Raw genomic sequence first — 25196 nt, forward strand, 5'->3', positions numbered from 1 at the left:
ATTGTGTCTTACATTGAGTTGGGTGAGTGTGCAGCACGGACGTCTCAGGGGTGAACTGGCCAGACTCTGCTGATATGACCACACATACATATACATACTTGGTGACATACATGGTAATTTAGTTTATTTTGAACAAGTTTAACATTAAGGAACATAGCGAGTGCAGGGAGGACAGTTGAGTTTCCTGACGTTGCTCTGGTGTGGGGCAGCCAACAGTAACTTGTTTTTCGAGGGAAAGGCTTCTTGAGACATCATCTGTACTTCTGTGAAGAAAGTGTCAAATGTTTCGCTCCCCATCCAAAGAGCTTCGTCAGCGAACTAACAAGTGCTGGTAGCCTAGGCCTTAAATACAGTAAGAGTGGGCGGAATTGGTGTGCCAACACCCTCCTCCTATGGTTCCTTACACTAAGACTGGGCGGAGTAATCCTGCCATTACCACCTCCGAACAAAGGGAAGTGTAGCTCCCTGTAGTTAGGTATGAACGACTCTGATACTGGCTAGTTAGCATCTATTGTTCTGGCTTGGCCCTGGCTCTACCTCATTTGCAAGACTAAGAGCTGTGGGTTTTGGTCTCAGTAACCTGCTGAACACAGGGTCCAAATTAAACCTCAAACCACCATTCCGATTCAATGATGGGTTCTGTTGTTTGACAAAAATAGCTTCCTTTACTCCTCTTTCAAACCATCTGTTTTCTTTGGCCAAAATCTTTACCTCGCTGTCCTCAAAAGAGTGATTGGTTGCTTTAAGGTGTAGATGTACTGCTGATTGAGGACCACTAGAATTGTCCCTGCGGTGTTGATAAAGCCTTTTTTGGAGCATTTGCTTAGTTTCCCCAATGTAGTGCTCTTTGCATTCCTCATCTTTACAGTCGATGGAATAGACCACATTGCTCTGTTTTTGGTTTGGAGCCTTGTCTTTAGGATGCACTAGTTTTTGTCTCAGGGTATTTACTGGTTTAAAATAGGTAGGCAACACTGATCATCATATAGAGAACACAAAAGGGTTTGTGGAGAGTATCAAAGACCTCAGATTGGAGCCAGAGGAAACTTTGGTGTCTTATGATGTGACTTCACTTTTCACATCTGTCCCCACCTCAGCAGCAGTCTCGGTGGTGAGGAAGAGACTGCTCGAGGACTCAACTCTGCATCGGAGACCAAAACTTAGTGCTGACCACATCTGCCAATTATTGGAAATTTGCCTTAACACTACGTATTTTCAGTTTAGAGGGAAATTTTACAGACAAATTCATGGTTGTGCTATGGGCTCACCAGTCTCACCCATAGTGGCAAATCTGTACATGGAAGAGATGGAGAAAACAGGCTCTCACTTCCTTCTCAGGGACTAAACCTAGGCACTGGTTTAGATACGTGGATGACACCTTTGTCATAATCAAAAAACAGGAAATTCAGTCTTTCACAGATCATATCTATGCGGTGGACACCAATATCAAATTTACTCGCAAGGACGCTAAAGAGAACCAACTAGCCTTCTTAGACTGCAAGGTAATTATAGGAGAGGACAGACAGCTACTTACAGAGGTCTTTAGAAAGGCCACACACACTGACCAATACCTGCTTTTTGAATCTAACCATCCACTACAACATAAACTAGGGGTTATTAGGACCCTCCAACATAGAGCAGAACAAATACCAACTAGTGCTGAGGGAAGGAAAAAGGAGACACAACATGTCCAGAGAGCGCTCTCTACCTGTGGGTACCCAGGGTGGGCTTTTAACAAATGTCAAAAGAAGAAAGTTGGGAAAGAAACCCAAAAACCCACAGAAGCAAAAAGGAGAGGAGTGGTAGTCCCTTATGTAGCGGGGGTCTCCGGAAAACTCCAGAGGATCTTATGGCAACACAAAATTCCAACCTATTTTAAACCAGTAAATACTCTGAGACAAAAACTAGTGCATCCTAAAGACAAGGCTCTAAACCAAAAACAGAGCAATGTGGTCTATTCCATCCACTGTAAAGATGAGGAATGCAAAGAGCACTACATTGGGGAAACTAAGCAAATGCTCCAAAAAAGGCTTTATCAACACCGCAGGGACAATTCTAGTGGTCCTCAATCAGCAGTATATCTACACCTTAAAGCAACCAATCACTCTTTTGAGGACAGCGAGGTAAAGATTTTGGCCAAAGAAAACAGATGGTTTGAAAGAGGAGTAAAGAAAGCTATTTTTGTCAAACAACAGAACCCATCATTGAATCGGAATGGTGGTTTGAGGTTTAATTTGGACCCTGTGTTCAGCAGGTTACTGAGACCAAAACCCACAGCTCTTAGTCTTGCAAATGAGGTAGAGCCAGGGCCAAGCCAGAACAATAGATGCTAACTAGCCAGTATCAGAGTCGTTCATACCTAACTACAGGGAGCTACACTTCCCTTTGTTCGGAGGTGCTAATGGCAGGATTACTCCGCCCAGTCTTAGTGTAAGGAACCATAGGAGGAGGGTGTTGGCACACCAATTCCACCCACTCTTACTGTATTTAAGGCCTAGGCTACCAGCACTTGTTAGTTCGCTGACGAAGCTCTTCGGATGAGGAGCGAAACGTTCAACACTTTCTTCACAGAAGTACAGATGACGTCTCAAGAAGCCTTTCCCTCGATGGACAACTCCTGTACGACTGAGAGCCTACACAGAAGTAACTTGTTTTGTTTTTAATAAAAATAAAAATATTGTTGATTGACCACCTCCTCGTCATTCTTACATGACCGGTTAAACATTAAAATGTGATCTTTATCCTTAATGATGGTCGTAAGAGTCAAGCAACTGAGACAAGTGTGGCCAATATTGAGCATATAGTGTATTCTTCCCCGGCGCACCGCACTGTAACTAGTTATTGAGTAAGACTTGTGTTTTCGGACCAAAATTAAGTTTATGGGATTAATTTATGGGAGTGCAAACGTTATCGTAAAATGAAGTAACACTGAACACTGTAAACCGAGGAACACCTGTAACATTCCAGTCCTCAAATAATAAGAGATTGGTGATATTTTCTTCCAGGTTTGGTCCAATATTTACTCTCACTGGGTAATTTTTGTCATCACCATATACAGTAAATCCTAAGAAAAGTTTCATACATTATGACCTCGATCAACATCATTTTCATAGTACACATGATCCCAATTTTGTGGCAAGCAGTGGTATGCATGCTTGCTTGTCCATAGTAACATCAGATGTGTGATATTTGAACATGCCATCAAGTATGTAAACACAGATACACATTGGTATATAAGTGACGCTGGCTGACACACAAGAGGAAACCTGTGTGTCCGGTTGGACATGTCTGAAACATTCCTTCAACACATCAACACTCCTTGCTTGCTGTCATTGTTTAACCAGCTGACACACACAATGCTCCCAAATAGCACCCACCTCTCTCGTCCTCACACACTATACATCCCAACACGGCAGAACAATCCCAGCATGCACCTGTACCTCGCCGCATGCTTCACTCAGTCTTTGTCCATGTCCATGCATAGATCAGAAGACAGGAGACGCGCAGAGAAGTGACACGGCAGTTATGAACAGCTACTGTGTACCTAACTCCAGAGGCGCATAAGGCAGGGGGCGAGGCTTAGCTGAAGAGGCGGTGTTCTACTGTTTGTTGACAGCAGTGGAGCTTATGATGAGCGCTGATTAGTTGTGATAAAAAGGTAACTAAACAGATTTCAGATGTCATAAAGAAATGCCTATCATGAAAATAGATATTTCAATGCAACCTAAAAAAGAAATATTTTCATAGAAATGAAAGAAAAGCTATTTTTAAACTGTAATTGTTTAGTGGAAGACGACACAGCAGGTGACTGGACACACACACAACACACACACACACACACAGAGTCTGGATGTTGACCCGCATATTGCGGCTGTGTGAATATTGAACTCTTGTGGCCTCATTTTGTTCTGCAGCTTAGGTCCGTTTTCTTTTATCTATTTGTCATAAGTGTAACATTTGTGTCTCATATTTCATGTTCATGTTGAAATCCGCTGAAATATTTAGAGGATCTTGTCAGATACAAAAAGTGACACAAATACACAACATGTTGTCCAGAATGTTTCAACGGGACGTAAAACGGATAGCAGGCAGGTGAGGGTGCGGTCCTGAAGGCACTCACCCTTCCCAGCGCTCGCTATAGAAGATGAATTGGAGGCATTGAAAGATGACGTGGTGGTGCAGGGGGGAGCGTTTCCCGAGGAGGCGGGGGAAGCCGGGACCAGTGTGTCCATGTCGGCAGCACTGTGGGAGTGTGACAGGCAGAGGGCGCTCATCGGTAGTAAACCCTCCTGGAAGGTAAACAGAATAAGAATCAACACTTATACAAAACACATAGTATGGATGCTTGGTTATGTGCATGTCCGAGCCTCACCTGTTGGGGTGTTTGGTCCGTGGTTCTGGCAAGACACCAACCGTGTCTCTCGGCTGAGCGCTCCACCAGCTCCACCGTCTGACCACAGCGGACACTGAGCTCTCCAGGCAATGCAGAAGAGAAATCCAACAACACCACCACTAACTCACAACCTCCTGACAGCTGGATGCACACACACATGTGCAAACACACACACAGAGACAAACAGATGGGTTACTTGCAATGTCCAACATGTAAAAAAAATAGTTCATCCTTCAAATGTGTCATAGCACTCAACTCTGATTGACCTTACAAGATGTGACGTAGATTGTGAGAGGTAGCTGATGAGCTTCAAATACAGTATAAGGCAATGAGGAATGTCTTTAAATAGAACACCCAGAGAGGTCAGAGTTCATCTCAACGAACAGGTAAACAAATAAAACATACCGCTACAGCGGAGCAAAGACGGATGTTTTCTTGAACAGGCAGACCATGAAGGGAGGAAACCCCCTCACACACACGCATGCACACACCCAGCTGCAGCAATGGTGAGGTCATTACACACAAGCCTCTTCCACAGTGTTTGTATCTGTCATACCTTGTCACTGTCTGCAGTATTTTGTGATGTTCTGGAGGCGATGGAGACAGTGTCGGGCTGACTGCTGGCATCACCCAGGCTGTCTGCGTCCTCGCTGGTCTCTCTGTTAAATAGTAAGTGCAGAAGAGAGTTAGACATTTGCAAAAGCTCTGTGCGAACACATTTCCAAAGTCTTCTTCCTAAGAATGGGCGTAATAATAAATAAACTGGAATTGGTCATTAAAAATTTGGTTGATGGAATCGAGTGTATTACTTGGCTGGAACCAGCAACTACAGCAGCTTGAGTAAAATAGACTTCAGGTATACAGAGTGCTGCTATATCCATACAGACATACACGACAGCACAACGCCCCTGGAAAGCATTAGTATGCACAATACACATTGGAATCAAAATAGAAAATCAGAATATCGAACCTCACCCATTAAAATAATAATATATTTTTAAAATTACAATTAATAAATTATTGTTAACCATCATTCGTTCTACCACCAGTTTTTATCAGGACAGAATCAGAGGACAGAATGCACTGTCTGTGACAACTCTTAGGGTCAGGAGGTCACAAAGCAGTTTTAAATGTAAGGAAGGCTGTACACTGACCTGCGTGTGATGCTGCGTTGACGCCCAAGAGTCAGATTGGGTGTCTTTGGGAGGGGAATGGGCTCCCTCAGCGCACCCCGCAGGTGACCCCGCCTCTCCTGAATGACCTGTCGAATGCTGCGAACCCACTCCTGCTTCAGCTCCAGGGACGATGCCTGGAAAGACAGCAGGACAGTTTCAAGGCCATGGTTCATAAATGAAAGCAGTGGACCATACATTTACCTTCAGGACTGTCCTGTTGTCTGAGGTTGGTGTCCTTCCAACCCAAAGAGCAAATTTACAAGGGTCCCCTTCAATGTGTTCTGTTATACCGAGTTCTGATGTCTGACAGAGAGACAGGAGCCACCATTAGCGAAAGCCTGATCCACCTGTTTTCCTGTAAATTTAAGTAATGTGTACCCATAGGTCCTTTTAAGGAGTCTTTGTCACCCCAAACTACGAGTAAGTGTAAGCACATGTCTGAAAATCAGTGTCTGCCCAAAACTAACATGTCTGTAAACCTCTGTTAGGCTTGGTTACATTTGATGCCAAAGTATTGTGTGTTACCCTCAGGCGGCTCTTGTAAAGGTACTTGGTTCGTCCTGATGAGTCTTTCATCTCCTTACTGAAGATCAGTGACAGCTCAAACAAGAAGAGGTGTCGGTCACGCCCCTTCCTGATTAGAGACTTTGGTTCCCAAACGAGAAAGGAGTCCTGCAAGAGGAGTTCACCTTGCACCTCTAGACCTTCTTCCAGACCTGAAAATGAATGACGAAATGTTATAGTCATTAAAGTCATTTAACAGTAAAAGGTCTGTTATGAAATTTCCAAAGCAATGATCTTACTGGAAAATTGTTACCTTCAAGCATGCTAACATGCATAGCATCATTCGCTCTTTTTGGAACACTCAGCATCACGTCCAGGCCTTCCTTGATCTCTCCTTTTCCTTCTTCGCAGCAAGCCAGCAACTCCTGCAAGCAAACACATATTAATAAAGCCAACAGTCAGAAACATTGCATGATACCAGCTTACCTTCAACAGCAGTTGGTACTTTGTGATTCTCTGAACCGGTTTGATGAGTGCTGATGAGATGGAATTTGCCAGCCCATGTCTCCTCTGGACTTCCTGCAGAGCAAAGAGACCAGACTCAGACATGTAAGAAGTAAAACTCAGATACGGAGACATGCTAGACATTGAAAATGTCTTACCTCAAAAAAGCCAGTACCGTGCAGCTGGATCAATAAGCTGGAGTCTGGCTTGTTCCTGCAGTAGGTCACGTACATGTGGAACTTGTCAGCCTGAGAGGAGGAACACAAACAGCAGGCTTTTTATGAACATGACCCAATTTATCAATTTTGATATAAGAAAATGAGGCTACCCAGGTGACGAAACAATGCCCCACATCTTCAGGAAGCTGCTCATAGTTTTCCAGCTCCTTCAGGAAAATACTGAAACAGATGTTGCAACGTCACTTTACAACAGATACACAAACACAGATGTAATTGGCCTGGTTCAGCCAGACCCGAGTTCTGCCTAGGCTCGAACCAAAGTCCGCAGAATGACATTCGACAGCACTAGCTATTGAGCTAGAAGCCCGGGCTGCAACTCGATGTCCAGCACGACTCTTAAGGTGTCAGGGAGTGTGGTTTACCAACGTAATGTAATTTGCAGAGCCACACTGGCTGGTACTCGTTATACATATCATATATATCATCATGACATTAATACCTGTTATGGAACTCGTAGATATCCTGGATGTTCCCAAACACCACATCATCTTTGTTATTAAGACCAGATGGGACGTCCTCTGAGCCGCTCGTCATCTCCCATAGGTATGTCTGCAGCAGGTCAGTAATTAGTAAGTATTGTGTAGAGCAGTGGTACTCAACTCGTTTGGCTGCGAGACCCACCATCACCACTCAAAGACAAGCAGCGACAGAAACTGAAGACATTTTTCAACTCGAACTTTGCAAATGTCTTATATTTAAATGGACTGTTTGCAATGGTTACGTGGCTGCCTAGAAGGCACTGACTTTATGATGTGATTTTCACTAACTTTCTCTTTTTTTGACGGCGCGCTCATCTCCAGCAGATATCTGCAGCTGTGTGCTGGACTGATAGCACATTAAGCTCCCTCTCAGTCAAGCTTGACAAAGTCGCCCATAAACATGACACTTACCTAATGGAGGTGTAGCAAGCTAATAGCACAGGCAAGAATCTGAGGTGCATTCACCGACATCGGGTCATTAGCTTATTTTTTTTGCCCAGACAAAGACAGGTCCCACCCACCACCTGAGAATCACTGGTGTAGAGCTACCATTAGCACGTGATCACGGCAGTCATCTAATGTTTGCTGTGCAGATTGGACTGAGAAGACTGAGGAGGCATACCTCAATGCATTCTTGCAGGTCTCTGACATAGACTCTCTCTGTCTGCAGCAGCTCCGCCATGATGTACCTGTGACACACACCTGTTACCGAAACTCGTCCTAACCACGAATGTCACTGCCATCCCTTTGCTTAGTTACTCACTCTTTCTTGCGGGCTGAGCGTCTCTTCTCATCGCTGATCTGGTGGTTTGGGTCTGACAGATTGACCTCAGGGTCAGAGTCAGACAGACTGTTGGGAATGAGCTCAAGCTCCAAGTCCTTATTGTCCTAAGAGGAAAAAATAATTAATGTTTACATTCTTTTAATGTGCATATTAAAAATGCTTGCAACTTTGACGCTACCTGTGAGCAACCTCCTAACGCCGTCTCCAGCACATGACGATACTGGCCCATCCTAACAGTGAAGTCCCTGTATCGTTTATCCACTGCGGAAACACAGCGGCGAAGCTCCAGTCGGTGGGCATGGCCTTTAGCTAGCATGCTCTCAGCCAGTTGGATCAGCAGGTGAACCTTTTCTTGGGTGTGCTGAGTGCATTAAATACAGAAAATCAGAGATTTGATGCCAACTAGTAGTATGGGTCGTTCGTGAATGATCTGGCTCTTACAGCCAGCTCTTTGAAATGAACAACAAGAGACAACTTTTTGAAGTCAACGAGCATCATTTTTTCTCTCAAAGCCGCACGTTGATTGGTCAAATGTGTCAACAGTTGTGCAGAAGGGGGAGGGAGATGAAAGAGTGAAAGAACATTGCTTACATAACGTGAGACTACATGCTGCAAAGGTGAGGAAAAGGAGCAGCAAGAAATGAAAGCTGAGGCATTTTGTGTTTGTGGAATGTTTTGTTGATGTTGTCTTGTATAATAATAATTATAACTAATAATTGAGATGGGTCTTTGTTTCTGTATTTTATACTTTGTTCTTGTAGAAATCTTTTCATGTTGAGCATATAAATAAAGCCATATAAATAATAAACATTTCATACAAGTTAGGGGTCTGACGGTACATGTATCCAGATTCGGATTTTCCCATATGGACCTTTCATTTGAGTACAGCTGCGTACAGATTTCCAACACTGTACACATTTCAAGTGAGGGACACAAAGAAGTGTGCCTAAAAGCAGACAAAAAGGCAAAGCATTCGGTGTGAAAACACATAAGTGGCAGTGCCCAATGGCTGTGTGCAATGGCAGACGCAGTGGATTCAGAGCACACAGAGCCCTTCCCGCAGATCTCCTCAGAAGCATTTCAATGCTTAATTTTAAAAATCTCTTAACACCAAAGCCAACAGCTTTATGTTTTGCTTTTTGTTTGCTTACTGTACCAAAAATGAACCAAACCATGACCTTAATACCGAACTGTGAGGATACCATACCATTACAGTCCTTCTATAATAATATAATTACATAATTAGATCATAATATTTTCTATATAGAAATTAATTATATATATATATTTTGGTCATAAATCTACGTTACCAACAAAACAATCTGAGGAGCCATTTGGGAGCCCAAAGAGCCGAAATTCCCATCACTACCAACTACAGTAGTTGAATGAAATGAATCCGCCATTTTTTGTGTATGTTGTCCCATCAAGCATGTACATATGTTCTCACCTTGGCTGACACACAAAACTCTCTGTGCTGGTTCAACAACTCCTGTGTCTCTGCCACTGTTGCCCCCGGCAATGTGTGTGAGGCCAGATAGTGGTCCCCTGACTGCTGCAGCCAATCCAGAGCCTTCATGGAAAATGGACGTTAGAGCTGAGGACAATTTCTTCGGCCAACATTGAAACAGCCACTTTATTTTACTAACACAACAATTAATACTTGTAAAACAGTTGTAAATCATATACATGATGCTCATAGGTACCTGTTGCGCATGGTTCTGAAACATGACATACTGCTGGCACTGGTCAAGTCGTCGCTTCTTTAATGTCCAAAAATGAAGAACTCTGTTTTCTCTTTGAAGTAGCTCGCTGAGAATACCTGCACACACACACGTACGCACCAACACCAATTAACTCACCAACTCACCAACATCAATTAATCATTCCGTGTGGGGATGTTTGGGGCTACACCTCCATCTCCACTTCGCATTGTATATAGGTGTGTAGGTGCACGTGGGCGTCACCTTTGACCTGTTGCTCTGGTACCCGTGAGTGCCCAGTCACCTCTGTGACCCCTGACACAGTGACACTGTGACCAGAGATGTTTGCCATGGTGACACTGTTGCGGTGGATGTATTTGAGGAAAACTTCTGCATTCCGTCTTGCAAGCGTGCATGCCTATTGCCGTAGAAACAAGATCGCAATTGATGTTTCAGCACAACTGGCAAGTATGACACTCATAAAACACCTTGAGAAAGGCCTCCTTCTGCTCCATGTGTTTGTTGATGAGTGACAGGAGATGCTCAGGCTGTCTGTCACCGCCCCCACACCAGTCCTCCTCCCTGCGGTACTCCTGTTCCAGACTCTCTAACACACCGCACACCTGCACAGAAAAGTTACCACACAAGTAATCACATAAGTCAACACAGAGGTTGTCAATCATGTGCACAAACGTGGCTACAGGTAGGCGCGTAAACAGGTGGTTAGACAGGTGAGCACAGGTGCACAAACAGGTGATCATCAGGTTCACACGTAAGTGGTTATATAGTGTATTTTAACTCACTGGTGGTCACACAGGCACAGACACAATTTAACACACAGCCAATCACACAGGTGGCCACAGAGGAGGTGCATAACTATGTAGTTACACAGGTGCAAACGTTCGTGTTGCCAAATAAATGGTTTGGTTTGGTTTGGTTTAGTTTATTTGAACATGAAGGTTACAATGGAATACATCTCATGAATCATGGGTAAACAGATGCAAAAATAGGTGCACACAATGGTGGACACACAAGTCATACAGACAGAAAATAATGTACTTATCTCGATACGTATTTTGTAGACAAACTTCTTACCTGTTGCGATGTTCTGTAGAAGGCGGCGGAGGCGTTGACCAGTTTGAGTCGGTCTTCGATCCGCAGCATCAGTGTCTGCCAGTGCAGCGCCACTGTCTGTGCACATGACCTAACTGCATCTGAATCATAGTGGCCTGACCTGGACGAGGGGTCCGAGGTAAAAAAATAAATAAGTCAGGACCATGTGACCCTTTTGGTCAAAAAAGTGATGCAGTGACAAACCTGACAAGCAGCTCTGCTCTCTGCTGTAATGCCAGTGCCACCTGGTGGGTCCGCTGCAAGGAGTCAGCATGGAGGAGTGCCTAGACAAATGTGAGATGGACTCTGGTTGGTTGCTACAGTAACCAGCATATGCTATGCCGGTGCTGTCTCATCAGTTTATTAGTGTATGTGTGTGTGTGTGTGTGTGTGTGTGTGTGTATACAGTAACCTCTATGGCCTGATGGAGGCGTTCATGTTCCCTCTGTAACTGTTCAGCTTCAGACAGACAGCTGGAGTTCAACATGCAGGATGACAACATGACCTCACCCTCTGAGATCCAACCCAGCACCTGACCAACACACAGGGACCACAACCAAAGGTATGTGTGTTAGACGCTTGACCTGTGTGTGTTTTGTCTGTGTGAGTGTGCTACCTGTTTGACCTGGTTCTGCAGGTGTCTAAGCTGCAGGTTTTGTTCTAGATGTGTGTGTGTGTGATCTGCAATCTGCTGCAGTTCCTTTTGTTTGTCCTGCATGTGGTGCTGCAGCTCCTCCACCTGAGAGGAGAGACCGCCCTCCACCTCCGACAGCTCAATTCCTGAAATACAGATACATGCACACACACACACACACACACACACACACACACACACACAGATGCATGTTAGAAGATAGAGTGCACGAGTGCAATCCAAGTATGTGATGAATACAGCTGTTCAATCTCCAACCACACTGTGTGTGTGTGTGCGTGTGTGTGTGTCTCCATGGCAAAGTCAATGAGCTGGTTTCCATGGGGACCAGCTGAGTGCAGTTTCCATGGCTACCACATCCCCCCACTTCCCCCATTATCCTCCTCCCTACCCCATAATCATCTGTATGTAACTGAAGCAGGCAGACTAACATCAGCCACTCAGTTTTTTTTTATTATATCACATTCTGTGTAATTTAACTCATTTTTCAAGAACGCCATTTGACTGTATGTTTGACGTATATGCAACCTTCAAAGTAAAAAGCTGTATAGGTGCTTCACAGTCCACACCTCCATAACTTCTGTCATCCTGTAAGTGACACCAAACAGGAGGCCTGCTATATTCTGAGTAGAAAATACCAGAATCTGGAAGTGAACACTAGACACAAGCTGGAGTTAGTAATTTTCCTTAAATATGACAACTAAACAAGACTGTTGAGATTGATCACAGAGAAAAAACAGAATAAACTACAACATGGGTGACCTAAGAAGATGTGCAGTACATGACGGCCAGAACAAAACAGCAGATGTAGCAGAACCAAAGAACAAACCAGCACATGAAGAATATCCATTTTCTTTCTTTCATCCAGGTCATGAGGCAGCAATCTATGCAGGAATTCACAGACTTCCGCCACCAATCGTACATCTATCCAAAAGCAACATCAAATGGCATGGAGGAGCAGTGGGTCTAGTCTGAGTCCATCATGAATAACTCAGCTCCTCACCTTGTTTTTGCAGGGTGAGCCCAGACACCTTTGTGACCATAGGTGAAGTACAAAAAAAGTAGATCAAGCAGTAGATTCAGAGCTTCACATTTTGGCTCCGCTCTCTTTATAGCAAAGGTCCAAAACAGCAACCGCATTGCTCTCGAAGCTGCACCAATCTGTCGATCCATGTCACAGTCAATCTTTCCACCCACACATGAACAAGACCTCAAGATATTGAAACCCCTGCAGTTGAGGCAGAATTTCACTCTCAAACCAGAGGATTAAATAATCTCCAAATTAAATAGATCCTTACATATGCCAACAAACCACATAATCTCCAAGCCTTGGCTGCACCTAAAAATTATCTAAAAAATTAAGTCCAACGTCTAGTGAGAATAAGTTCGATTTATTTATACAGGGACCAAAGGGCCCACAGTAGTATGTGTACTCCCTGAGAACCCGAAACGGAATGCCACAAGGGGCACAGCTGAATGCCTTTTCCAACAATAAAGCATATGTTGACTGAGAACGCTAACAGAACCCTTAAAGGAAATTATTTCAAAACCCCCCAAAAAAACACTTCAACCACAAATCCGTAGGTTATGGAATTCTGTTTGGTTTGGTTGGTTCTATCATTTCAAAACATGACAACATGCACTAGGTGTTTGTTCCAACGATGATTTCAAGCAGCCAAGGAACTCACCTGTCGCCTGGACTTCGGTAATGTACTGCTGAAGGTCATGACCTTGCTGGACGACCTCATAAGTCATGTTATTCATAGCGAGCCTCCGTTCCATGTGCCTGTAGATCAGTCAGTCAATCTAAATCTGACATTGCCTGAGTTAAGACTTGTTTTTTTGACCTCACACTAGAGTGTTTACCTGTGAATGCGCTGCTGTGCTAATGTAAGTGCCTCTGGGCTAGCTTCAGCTAGCCGTGACGCCACTGACACTTGCTTGTCCTGGTTTGTTTCAGATAGCCGTTTCTCAGCGGAGAAGTCCTGGGATTGTTTCTGGAGCTCCTGCTTCCAGGCATCCATCTCCCCACTTACCTAGGAAACCACACACATGCAATATGGAAAGGTATGGTAAGGTTTAAGGAATAAAATAAATAAATATAATAATTTAAGTAATAAAACTACAATCAAAAGGCATTAAAAGTCAATTTGGATTGCCACATATTTACCTCCAGTATGCACTGTTGCAGTATGCGCAGCTGCAGGTAAACATCCAACCGAATCTTCCGTTGATGGAAGAGTTCCTCCAGCTGAATGTGGAACTCTTCCAGTTGCTGCAGCACTGACTCCACATGGGCTACCGAACTACCTTGAGGCCTAAAACAAATGTGATTGACTTGTGATTTACCTCACCCACAAGCACTGAGCTGAAAAGAAACGTACAAACACCCGTAGTTAAAAAAAATTCCCATGAACCACCATGTTGAGGGAAACAAGCACTACTCCTGTATTTGTAAATTGTGCGGCACTAAGATGTGAATCGACTGCACCCATGCTCTCTCCTCTACCTGAGTTGCAGGATGAGGTCTTCCCCTTCGCGAATGACACTCATCGCAGCCTCCTGTGGGGCGGGGTTAGAGGCAGGATTAGTGTGGAAGGGATGTTGTGAGAGGGTTAGTGCTGAGGTCAAAGATCAAATGTTAGCTATTACATGTGTGTTGGCCTGCTGCTGCTGTTGCTGGTTCATGAGCGTCTGCAGGGCCTCTACCGATTCAGAACCAAGGCAGAGGTCAGCTGAGAGCTGCTTCTGGAGCCCCTCCATCCATGACGACAGCTGTGTATGTGTATTTGGGGGGGATTATATATTAGAGAGCAGGTTCAAAAATGTTTCCAAAATGTTTTGTCTGTCACTGTCACCTCTTTGGTGTGTGTGTAGAAAGACACGGCCAAATCCAGCAGCATCTTCCTTTGTTCCACCTTCTGAATGAATGCCTGCAGAGATGCATGCACACACATGCTTTAACCAAGCCATGGCACCTGTTCTTGTCTCCACAAATGAGCATTGAACTAATTTCCTCCCTGCACATTGGGTCACAAAGTGGCTCACCTGCATGCGGAGCTCCAGGTCTCGCGCCGCCTGATAGATCTCTTCCTCCTCGCACTCCCCAGACTGAGCTAGCTGATCGGCTGCTTCAAGCAGCTTCTCTGCATTGGTATAAGTGTTCTGAAACACACATCAATCACGTCACTGTTCAGCAGTGTTGTTTTCATTAACGATGACAATGACGAAATGGTTACATGGACGTAATTTTTTTTCATGATGATAACGTGACGGTGAGGAGCTAAACATGATTCTTTGATGATTAAAACATGACGAGATGTGAGATGTGAGTTTTCGTTGACAAGATGGGACCTGATGAAAATGATACTGAGTGGTCTGTCACACAGGCGCGGATTTAGAGGGAGGTGTGGGGGAGTGTACCCCCTCCCCCCCTCCGTTTTGAGACACCCACGATTTTTTTTGCCACAATAAAAGCTAATAAAATGATAAACCATCCTGGATTCCAGTCACCCAGTCCCAGTGAAGGTACATGTTCTGAATTATGGGCGCGTGGTGGACGCATATGCCAGAATGCAACCGAGACGCATGCTATTCCTGAACCCACTGTCAGGCTGATAATTTACATTGGACATTGAACGTGTGCTGTACATGGCTATTCAGGTGGAGGTGCAAAATAAAGGTTCTGGCATCATGACTATAAGGAAACTGTTGTCTATTCTCAATGAAAATTAACCAGAAAAGTGATCCCCAGTGACATAAAATTATACTCAAATCCTCGGAATTTACAGCTGCTTCAAATTGGAAAATATTTCAGGAAATTGAGCTAAAATGGGTTTCTCCTAGTACCGGTAATTTTACAAATAGAATGTTTTGGCTTAAACGAGGGGTGTCAAACTCGTGCCATGGAGGGCCGAGACACTGCAGGTTTTCTTTCCAGCCGGTCACTAAAACAGGTGATTTTAATGATCAACACCTCCTTCAATTTGAGGGAAGAAGCTCATCAATTAAATCACCTGCTGGAGAAACTGGTTGAAGAGAAAACCTGCAGTGTCTCGGCCCTCCATGGCACGAGTTTGACACCCCTGGCTTAAACAATATATTCCAAGGATAAAAATAACAACAAACGCTTGAAATTAAGGACATAAAATTGGCCTCAGATATCACCAGATTGCAGGAAATGAGGTCTAATTTTTAAAATTTTCCTGGGGGAGGGCCCCCAGACCACCTATGGCTGAGGCCACACCCCCCTTTTCAAAAAAGCTAGAACCGCCCCTGCTGTCAGACGTTCAAAATGCATGACATTTCTGCTTATTGTGCGTGTCTGTCAAAAGCAGTGGTTCTCAATTATTTGGTCATGCCTGCACTGGGGGACAGAAATGTTTTCCCGACCTCCCAAACTGAAATACTATTGAGAAACTGGTAATATCTATTTGTTTATCTGTACTGTACAGACTGAACTCTAAACTGACCCCCGCAAAATGCAACAAAAAGGAGAGCAGTGAAGCATACAAGCATATTCAAGAGTCAAATTGCATGCTGAGTGTGATGAATTCATACATGTTGATAGGTCTGCACTCATATTGAAAGTCCTCCCTGCCTCTCACGCCTTCGTGACAGTTCACCGTGCTCCCCGGGTGCCTGCCCCACTATTTGAGAAGCAGTGGTGAAAAGTAAAAAGTATCAAATTTGAAGCAGCACCTGAAGGCCTACCAAGTCCTGTTAACATATCCTGTACATTTAATGTTATTCGACAATCGGCTTGTGATAAATTACATAATAAGCTTAAAGTTATCCACATAAATCCTGGTGCTAATGGGCTGCTAATCTAGCTTGAGGCCAAAGTTAGCTTTGTTGTGCGTCAATTCATTATCTTATGTGTGTGGTACTGGTACATGTAGAACATGCAGGAATTTTTGGCCAAGCAGCAAGTGTTATGCAGTGTCATATTGACCCATGTTTGAGTGACTGACTGTGACTGACACATCGGGAGAAATGTAGCATTTTAGACCTGTTGCTATTCTCGATGTCTAAATGAACAGCACACTTGGCTTCTGTAACATTAGCACCATACAGCAAAAAAAAAACAAAAAAACAACAACATTACAGATACATTATAAGTTTGGCATTTGCTCCGAAAGAATGATCAGAAAGCGTAAGTACAGGGTGGGTGCCAGTCATGTGGTTAATGAGCTTTCTTTTTTTTTTTTTTTTTTAACTAAAACTAGACTAAAACCTTTTTACGTTTTCGTTGACTAAAACTATATGAAAAACTATCACATATTGAAATGACTAAAATGTGATCAAAACTAATAACCATTTTCGTTCAGAAGACTGAAACTTAAATGGCTGCCAAAAACAGCAATGCTCTTGAGGAACACATTTGTAACCGTGGCACTAGTATTGCACTCTTAAGACTTGGATCACCTGAGCGACCTGCTGAAAGTCATCATGTCGTTTCTGAAGTGCTCGCGCTCGATGCAGTGATTTCCCAACACCACTGTGCTTGTTCAGGAAAACCTCACCATGCTGCTCCACCCAGTCCAACACCTGGGGTATGCAAGTAGAGGGAAGGACAATTTTGTGAGACAAAGCACTTTGCAGCCAAGAAGTACACTGGTGCCGTCATATCAGTTAAAGTGAGCGTAACACCTGTCTGACATCCTGTTGAAACACACACAGCTGAACGCGTTGGTGGAGGCGGAGCTTGCGGTGTTGCCATGCACTTTCCACGTCATGTTGACCCTGCAACAAGCTCTGTTAGTCCACACTTGTCTGTCAGTTCAGTGATAGTGAGATAGAAAGCTAGCTGTACCTGCATGACCTGGTGCAAAACTCCCATGATGCCATGCGTGGTGGCAGTGAAGTCTGGTTTAGGTGACTTGTCGTTGGATTCGGTTGCTGGGTAGCGGTTGAGGACGTCCAGCAAAGCTTTCCCACTCTCGCTGACCTGCACATACAGTACATACAGCTGAGCAAGCAGACAGACAGACAAAGAGATGTTTAGAGAAACAGATTATCAGAAAGACAGGTACCTGGGTGTAGTTGGCAGAGATCTCCTCGTTCAGCTCCATGTGTTTTTTCACGGCTTCGTCGAGCTCAGTTGTTGCTGATGGCAGCGATGCATCAGCACAGGTCTGAAGCCACACCTCCACTCTAACAAGGAACTGCACAACCAAAGAGGTAGGAGGACAAAATAGATGAGCCATGAAGGTGTATTAACCAGCAGTTGATTATTAATTAATCACCTGCTCAGCCCCTTGGTGAAAGCCAGTTGCCATGGCTAGCGTGTTACTACGCTCCTCTAGTGCTGTGGTCAGCAACCTCCAGTCTTCCTGTAGCAGTGAAGATACCACGGCAATCCGCTCTGCCCCATAATGATGAGCCTCTGCAAGCCTAGCGGCTACAGTAACAACACTGTCCACGTTCCCACTGCCATTCTTCACACACATGCACACAGACAAAGTGATGTTGGCAAAGGGTGAAACAGTTAAAATACAAGACTCAATGACACACACTCACCATCACATTGGAGGTGAAGTGCTGGTGTTGGGTTTGCAAGTCAACAGCGTGCTGATGGTTTTGACCGACTTCCACCAGAGTCTGCATGAACAACTCCTTACTGTTGGCAATCCACTCAGACATCTGCAGGAGACAGGAGGTGGCCGGTTATGTTACATAATTATAGCATGATTAGGGTGATTGTTATGACACACCACATGCACAAGACTGATTGTGCTCACCTTGGTGGCATCCTGCTCAAACAGGTGTAACTGCAGTGCCTGGTCCAGGTGAAGCTTTCTGTCACTCCAGCTCTGCAGCAGCTGACTGCGAGCCGCCTGCAGCCGGTCAAGTAGAGACGAGACCTTTGGCGCCACGCTTTGGAAATCAGCCCCACCTGATAGCCAGCTGCCGTGGCTCCCGAACCCGCTTTCACTCAAGGCATCTCCTTGGGAGGGGCCGAGATGCATGCGCTGGAGCAAGCTCCTGCCCTCTCGGTCATGGGCATCAACTGGCGCTGTAGCAATGGTGTTCCGGAGACGATTGTGTTCATCAAGGATTCTGGCACAAAGAGTAGGTGACCATCAACAATGAGTAAAGTTGTCTCTGATGCTCTTTGGGTGAAACATTCCTTCCACCCTATTCTTTTTGATGCACACTGACAAGCTTAATGCCACCAGTCAATAAGGTGCATCCTCACCTGCGGGCTTCATCAACATCTTGTGGTTCTGGTATGCTGGTCAACCCATCCTCCAGCTGGTCCAACTGGGCCAGCAGCTGTGTGGCAGCCCCTGAAAACTCCTCCAGACCCAGACGCAGCTCGGTCCACTCCACGTGATCGTACTCTAACGAACCTCCCAGGTCGGACGTCAACTGAGAGGGGTCCACCAATCGGGAGAGACCTTCTACAGACACTAGGCTGGTCTGAAAACAAAATATTGGATTCATAGAACTTAAATTATCATTAGTAGTAATTTAGTAAGAATAGTAGTTCTGCAGTACTACAGTGGTACCTCAAAGCTGAGCTTGGCACTGCCCAGGTTGGTCTTGTGTTTTTGCCAGAAAGTGTCAGGTTTGATTAGCAGTGCTGTGTGGATGTTGGAGGAAAAGGACTCCTGCAAAGTCCGCAACACCGGCTTCACACTGTCCCATTTACTGCCACGCATGTCCACCACCACTGTAAACCCTCGTGCACGAACATCCTCGCTACAAAGACAGACTGGGTAAATAGAAAAAGATATGCAGACAGCTGTGAAGACAAACAGAACACACCTGGGTATGGTTGACAGGTAAGTAACCAGCCGGCTAAGATCTTCCTGTTTTATTCGCTCATGGTTGGTCCTGGCTGGGAAGGTCAGAATTGGCCCTCCTCGTTTGTCCCGTCCACCTGGACATTCAACTGGGTCATGACCAGGCCATTACAGAATAGGACCAAAGTGCAGCAGTGAGCGAGGTTACCTGACACAAAGGCCACTTTCTCCCTAAGCACTGTCAGGACGTCCCCGGCCCTTACAGACTCTACTTTACTGGACCCTGGAATTTAGAGACACATTGTCAGCTGGTTAAAATATGGGCGCTGCCTACATTAGTGCACCATGCGTGGCTTTGTCCTGATCCATGTTGGGCTCTGTGGCTGACATTAGAGCAGCAGGACTGCTTGTTGATAAATAAAGTGTGGGATCTTGGCTGAGAGACTCATTAAGAACAAGATATGCAGCGGAACCAGCCATCAAAACACGCAAGTAGCAAACTGATTGATCCATCAGCTGTCACTTTGAGCAGACGTTCCATCAGTAAGGGATGCTGGATGCACAAACCCACACACACTGAGTCAGTGTTGATCCCAAAATAGCTGCATTATGGAGGCCTTCAGAGAAAGTTGCTATGACTGTCGAAACTCATTAACCTGATTACACAACAACAATCATGAAAATATTGCACTCTGAATGTCTCTGGCCAATTGCAGTTTGAATAGTTAAGAACACATACATCAAATTCAAAATTGGATTTTCTGAAAGCAAAAACTTCTTAGCGTGATCAATGGAACTCCCAAGAAATTACATTCTTATTTACACAATTCTCTCAACAATAAAAAAATCAATAAATGAGTCAGTCGTTACAACCAGCTCCATGTCTCACTGATATAGAGGCTGCAGTTGCTATAATACATATATGTGCGGTAACTAACATCTCAGCCAATTAGAGCACAGCCCATGGCTTTGGAATTAAAAACTCGTAAATGGACACGTGACCATTTGACTATCATTCGTATCATGCTACACAGACGGGCGCGCGCACACACATTATCTGAATCAATGGGCGGATATGGAGGCATCATGGCGAAAGAAGCTTGCGCGCCCGCGCACGATCACACGCCCTACCTGCGGTCGCCAGGCCGTCCGGGCCCGTTTCTCCTGCTCCATCCACCGGATTCATCCTCCTCCTCCCACCTCCTGCTCCTCGTCCTCGCGCTCTCTCCTCCGTTATGTACCGATGGTCGCCTCGCTCCTCCTCCCTGCCTACCCGTCCATAACCGCGGCTTCACATCAGATGGGACCGGTCCAGGGTGCCGAACTGGCGTAAGGGCTACTATGAGTCCGCTGTGCGGACGTATATGTTCCCCTCACGGTACCGATCAGTGGGTCAGTGACGGTGCATCCTACACGTTCAGCCTCCACTGTCGTCCTCCTTCTCGGATGACGATGATGATGATGATGAGAGATGCTCTCTGGCGTTAGGGCGTGAGGAACAGAATCTTACACTTCACCGTAAAAGATCGCGTTAGCGTTACTCGATGCAGGTATCGTTACCAGAACCGGTATCTTCCCCTTCTCTCGTCGCTTCAGCAGATGACCCTTCGCTCAGTCCGTGAGTGGTTTCAGCACGCAGGCGCACAAACTGTGGAGCAGTGCACGCGGGCTGCACCAGCTGTGCACGCACACACACATGCAGACGTCGTAGTGTCGTTATTTTAGGGCACATATTGTGTTAGATTTCTCCAGTAAATAAATAACGTGCGATGTAATCGCGGATACATACAATTTAGTGCAAAGATACAGTACATTGTGGTACCAAGTCAGAAATAAACACTACTATTAACAATTGTGTTATTCAAGCTGATTTAGTTTATTTCTAAAAGGCTCTATAATTCCACTTTGGGACAATTCGACTTATTCAAGGTTTTTGCAGGACCCTTAGATTAATTGATTGAAGAGACATGTACTGAGTATTGCAAGACTAGCAATCGGTTGACAGAGTGTCTTTTAAACAGCTAAAGCTAAAGTCTTTTAAACAGCTAAGCATGTGCGATTCTCGCACATGCTTACCATGATTGAAGACAAGAATGGATGTAGATAGTAGCAGTGCGGTAGTACTAGCCAGACACTGTGAAAGATTTTCAATATATCAGGAAAACAAAAATCTGAAGTTTGGAACGTCTTCAGATTTTACAAGAAAGATGGACAACTCAACAAAAGCCCAGCCATTTGTAAGCTATGCAGAGCAGGTCTGAAGTACACTGGTAGCACAACAAACCTTGACCAGCGAGACCGACAGAGACGAGTATGGTATTTTTTTTCAAATGCTGCTCTTACCTTTTTTGGTTTGTAACTTGTTTACTGTTACGTACCTCGAGTGTTCAAAACACTAAGCTCAGGCTGAAATTCTGAACAGTTATTTTCAGTATGGGATTGTTTACATTTCTGAAATAATACATTTTCTGTGGAATGTGGAAAATTGTGCTATTTACTTTTTTTTTTTTTTTTTACACATTTTTGCCACTTTTGACAAAAATTGTCATTATTTGAGATGCTTTACATCATTTATTTATTTATTATTATTGATTGGACTGGAGGCTAAAACTTCTGTTTTTTTATTGATATATTTTATATAGAGCCTATGAAACAACAAGATTTTTATTAAGCAACTCTTTTTTGGTCTGTGTCTAAAAATAATTACATTTGAAACATGATTCTGTTTTGTCTTGACTATTTTTGCCAGCATCTTACAGCATGCTTGGGAATATGATCTGGTCTTTTCAACATCTGAAAATACTGTAAGAATGTAAGATATAATGTAAGCGTAATGCCTACATCAACAAACTAACCGTAGAATCGTATTGAATCGAATTGTATCAAATGGTTGGTGTATTGCATCGGACCGTTCTGTTTTTCTTATATATCATTTTTCAATCATATCGTAACCCTTGTATCTAGATGTGTATTGAATTGTCTTTCAGAAAGAGATGTGCAACCCTAATGAATACATTCTTGTACGTGTCATTTCAATGCACTGTTTTACCAAGGGGGTGTTAACTTAATACTTAATTTGATGTAAACAACGCAATCGCGATCCTGTTAAAGAGAAACTGAACTTTTTAGGAATTTTACCACAATTTTTATGTGAGACATGAACACACGTCTTTCTCGTTTCTGTGCATTCTAAAGATATAAAAACAGCTAAAAAGAACAAAGTAATTAATGCACGTAATGGGACATACCTATTCCGCCTCGAAAGCCTGCTATTAAAACACCTCCAAAAACCTTCAACAACGTTTTATATACTGTACATGCTGTGACCATGTAGTAACAGGCACATTCATGATAACCTGTAATACTTACAGTATTTGGTAATTTTAAGCATTACCGGAACTTCCTTCCGGGGTGCACTGATTTCACTCACATAGCAACATAGAAACAAACGCTACACCTAGCATTAACTTTTCCAAACTCAAAAGCAAAAACACAGCAGCAGTGGCTGCAGCTCCAATATGTAGCGTTACCGTTCTCTAGAGGCCTGAGGTATTGTGAGAGAGGCACTGACGCGCTGCGGGCAAGTGTGTGGTGAAGTCACTAAATGGCTAGCAGCTAGCCGGTGTGGTGTGGCAAGGTGTCACTATGCCAATAACGTAGTTCTTCGGGATACCAATGTTAATAATATAACAATGTCGCTGTAGCTTGGGTAATATGCAGGTCACATTATGAAGTGGAGTGTTGTTGGCGGTTTTTGGAGGGTTTTTTTTTCCAAAAGCCTTTACAGGCAGAATATGTGCATCCCATTATGTGCATTATTAGCTGCCTCTTTTTTAGCTGTTTTTATATCTTTAGAATGCACGGACAAGAGAAAAACCTGTGTTCATGTCTCACATAAGGATTGCGGATGATGGGCAAAATTCCAAAAAAAGTGCAGTTTTTTCGTTTAAGTTGCTGCCCAATATTTGACATGAGCATGCTACTAGAAATATTTGTTTCCAACAGGTGAAGGTGTGTGTTCTCGTATTCTTGTGTCAATGACGAGTGCATTGTTGTGAGGCAATTCTTTCTGTATTTCCCATTTTCACAAGTTCCAACAATATTTTAACTTTGGTAATTTTTGCTAGTTGTCACCGCAAACTGGAGTGTGTTCATACTCGACAAGAGAGGTTCAGCAGCCATCTTTCTCTGCATTTTTCTTTAAGTTTTCCCCCTTTATGATGGATTATTTTAGTATTATCGTAGTAACTTAACCTAAAATGGTTCGACGATTTCCACATGCATGTGACAACAACGCATTGGTGGTTTCATGTCACTCAATCCATTGCTCCAGTCACTCTTTCTAACTTCTCAACCATGTGTATCACCACAATCATTTGGGATATTTCAAATGTCTTCTATGCACATGCAAAAATAAATCAGATCAAGAATGTAAAATTCACTGTAGTCTTGCAAATTGGCTTGCTCATGTCATGTGAGCACGTACAAATGCATTTCAATTCAATTCAAGCATTACATACAGAGATTAAGCATGCAGTCAATTATAATTGACATAAAATACAAAATAATTTCTGACACTGAGAATCCCTGGATTACAGTATCAGGCTAAAGAAGGTCAAATTTTCAAAAATGGAAACAAACATCAATTTACAAATTATTGCCCAGTTTCGTTATTACCACAATTTTCCAAAATCATTGAAAACCTATTCAACAACAGGTTGGACAAATGTATTAATAAGAATGAATTACTTGCAGACAGCCAACATGAATACAGCGCTAACATTTCAACTTCCATGGCACTGATTGAAATTTCAGAGGAAATTACCACCGCTATGGACCACAGAAAGTGCGCAGCTGCAGTATTTATAGATTTGACAAAAGCTTTTGATACAATGAATCACAACATCCCAATTACAAAATTAGAAAGGTATGGACGCGGGTTAGCGTTGAATTGGGTTCAAAGCTATCTAGCCAACAGGAAGCAATATGTGGAGCTAGGAAAATATACTTCAGCATGCTTAAATATATTGTGCGGCATACCCCAGGGGTCAATACTGGGACCAAAACTGTTCAATTTACGTATATTTAAATGACATCAGTAAAGCCACGAAAGACCTAAAGCTAGTATTATTTGCAGAAGATGGTACTGCCTTCTGTTCTGGAGAAAGTACAAAAGAGCTAATAAAAAAAGCCACAGATGAAATGACTATACTCAAAAGATGTTTGATAAAAACAGATTATCCTCGAACTAAAACTGAGATAATGCTATTTGGTAATAGCAGAAAGGATACTTGTACAAATTGATGGAGTGGACATCGAAAGGGTGAATGAAAACAAATTTCTGGGGGTCTTTATAGATGAGACCAGTCCAGGGTGTACTTCACCTCTCGCCAGAAGTCAGCTGGGACAGGCTCCAGTATACCCCCGACCCTAGTGAGGATAAGTGGCAAAGAAAATGGATGGCTGGATGGCATTATAGATGAAAAGATGAGCTGGAAATCTCACATCAAAAATATACAACATAAAGTGACAACAAATACAGTACATCAATATTGAAGAAAGAAAAAATCGTCCTCTTCACTCCATACTCTCCATTTCTCCCTGGTATTACCAGATATAACTTATTGTGTGGAAATAGCTATAAAAGTACACTTCACTCGCTAAAGATACTGCCAAAAAGATCAGTTAGGATAATCCATAATGCCGTGTATAGAGAACATACAAATCCTGTATTTCTAAAATCATAATTATTCAAATTTGATCATCTATCCATTTTCTATGCCGCTTATCCTCACTAGGGTCACGGTTATGCTGGAGCCTATCCCAGCTGACTTTGGGCGAGAGGCGGGATCCCCCTGTAGTGGTAGCCAGTCAATCGCAGGGCACATATAGAAAAACTAAC

General features: G+C 43.7%; 1 protein-coding gene across 8 annotated transcripts in view; it reads right to left on the reverse strand.

Annotated features, from left to right (window-relative positions):
- LOC129181331 (kalirin-like) overlaps positions 1-20943 on the reverse strand; it is a 36584-nt gene extending 15641 nt beyond the window's left edge. For 3 of the 8 annotated variants that reach the window (XM_054776433.1, XM_054776453.1, XM_054776405.1), the window contains exons 1-42: positions 20426-20938; positions 19503-19577; positions 19317-19431; positions 19058-19250; positions 18745-18968; positions 18287-18605; positions 18066-18188; positions 17792-17983; positions 17579-17710; positions 17359-17493; positions 17196-17288; positions 16971-17093; positions 14592-14708; positions 14402-14476; positions 14196-14318; positions 14053-14105; positions 13714-13861; positions 13410-13579; positions 13232-13329; positions 11508-11671; positions 11304-11423; positions 11096-11175; positions 10874-11012; positions 10267-10401; positions 10043-10196; positions 9782-9897; positions 9526-9648; positions 8257-8439; positions 8058-8182; positions 7917-7983; positions 7255-7364; positions 6905-6974; positions 6735-6824; positions 6559-6651; positions 6386-6497; positions 6094-6284; positions 5770-5871; positions 5548-5702; positions 4950-5052; positions 4373-4534; positions 4121-4289; positions 13-69 (exon numbers count right to left, since the gene is read on the reverse strand). In XM_054776433.1, coding sequence (XP_054632408.1) covers positions 13-69; positions 4121-4289; positions 4373-4534; positions 4950-5052; positions 5548-5702; positions 5770-5871; positions 6094-6284; positions 6386-6497; positions 6559-6651; positions 6735-6824; positions 6905-6974; positions 7255-7364; positions 7917-7983; positions 8058-8182; positions 8257-8439; positions 9526-9648; positions 9782-9897; positions 10043-10196; positions 10267-10401; positions 10874-11012; positions 11096-11175; positions 11304-11423; positions 11508-11671; positions 13232-13329; positions 13410-13579; positions 13714-13861; positions 14053-14105; positions 14196-14318; positions 14402-14476; positions 14592-14708; positions 16971-17093; positions 17196-17288; positions 17359-17493; positions 17579-17710; positions 17792-17983; positions 18066-18188; positions 18287-18605; positions 18745-18968; positions 19058-19250; positions 19317-19431; positions 19503-19577; positions 20426-20480 — 5383 coding nt within the window. In that variant the 5' untranslated portion in view covers positions 20481-20938. Of the gene's footprint in view, positions 1-12; positions 70-4120; positions 4290-4372; positions 4535-4566; positions 4733-4798; positions 4889-4949; positions 5053-5547; positions 5703-5769; positions 5872-6093; positions 6285-6385; positions 6498-6558; positions 6652-6734; positions 6825-6904; positions 6975-7254; positions 7365-7916; positions 7984-8057; positions 8183-8256; positions 8440-9525; positions 9649-9781; positions 9898-10042; positions 10197-10266; positions 10402-10873; positions 11013-11095; positions 11176-11303; positions 11424-11507; positions 11672-13231; positions 13330-13409; positions 13580-13713; positions 13862-14052; positions 14106-14195; positions 14319-14401; positions 14477-14591; positions 14709-16103; positions 16122-16970; positions 17094-17195; positions 17289-17358; positions 17494-17578; positions 17711-17791; positions 17984-18065; positions 18189-18286; positions 18606-18744; positions 18969-19057; positions 19251-19316; positions 19432-19502; positions 19578-20425 lie in introns of those variants that run through there. The other 5 variants (XM_054776414.1, XM_054776442.1, XM_054776424.1 and 2 more) reach the window with 5 other exon arrangements.
- Between the last annotated feature and the right edge of the window lie 4253 nt (positions 20944-25196).

This window comes from Dunckerocampus dactyliophorus, chromosome 1, assembly GCF_027744805.1.
Source record: "Dunckerocampus dactyliophorus isolate RoL2022-P2 chromosome 1, RoL_Ddac_1.1, whole genome shotgun sequence".
NCBI classification, from domain to species: Eukaryota; Metazoa; Chordata; class Actinopteri; order Syngnathiformes; family Syngnathidae; genus Dunckerocampus; species Dunckerocampus dactyliophorus.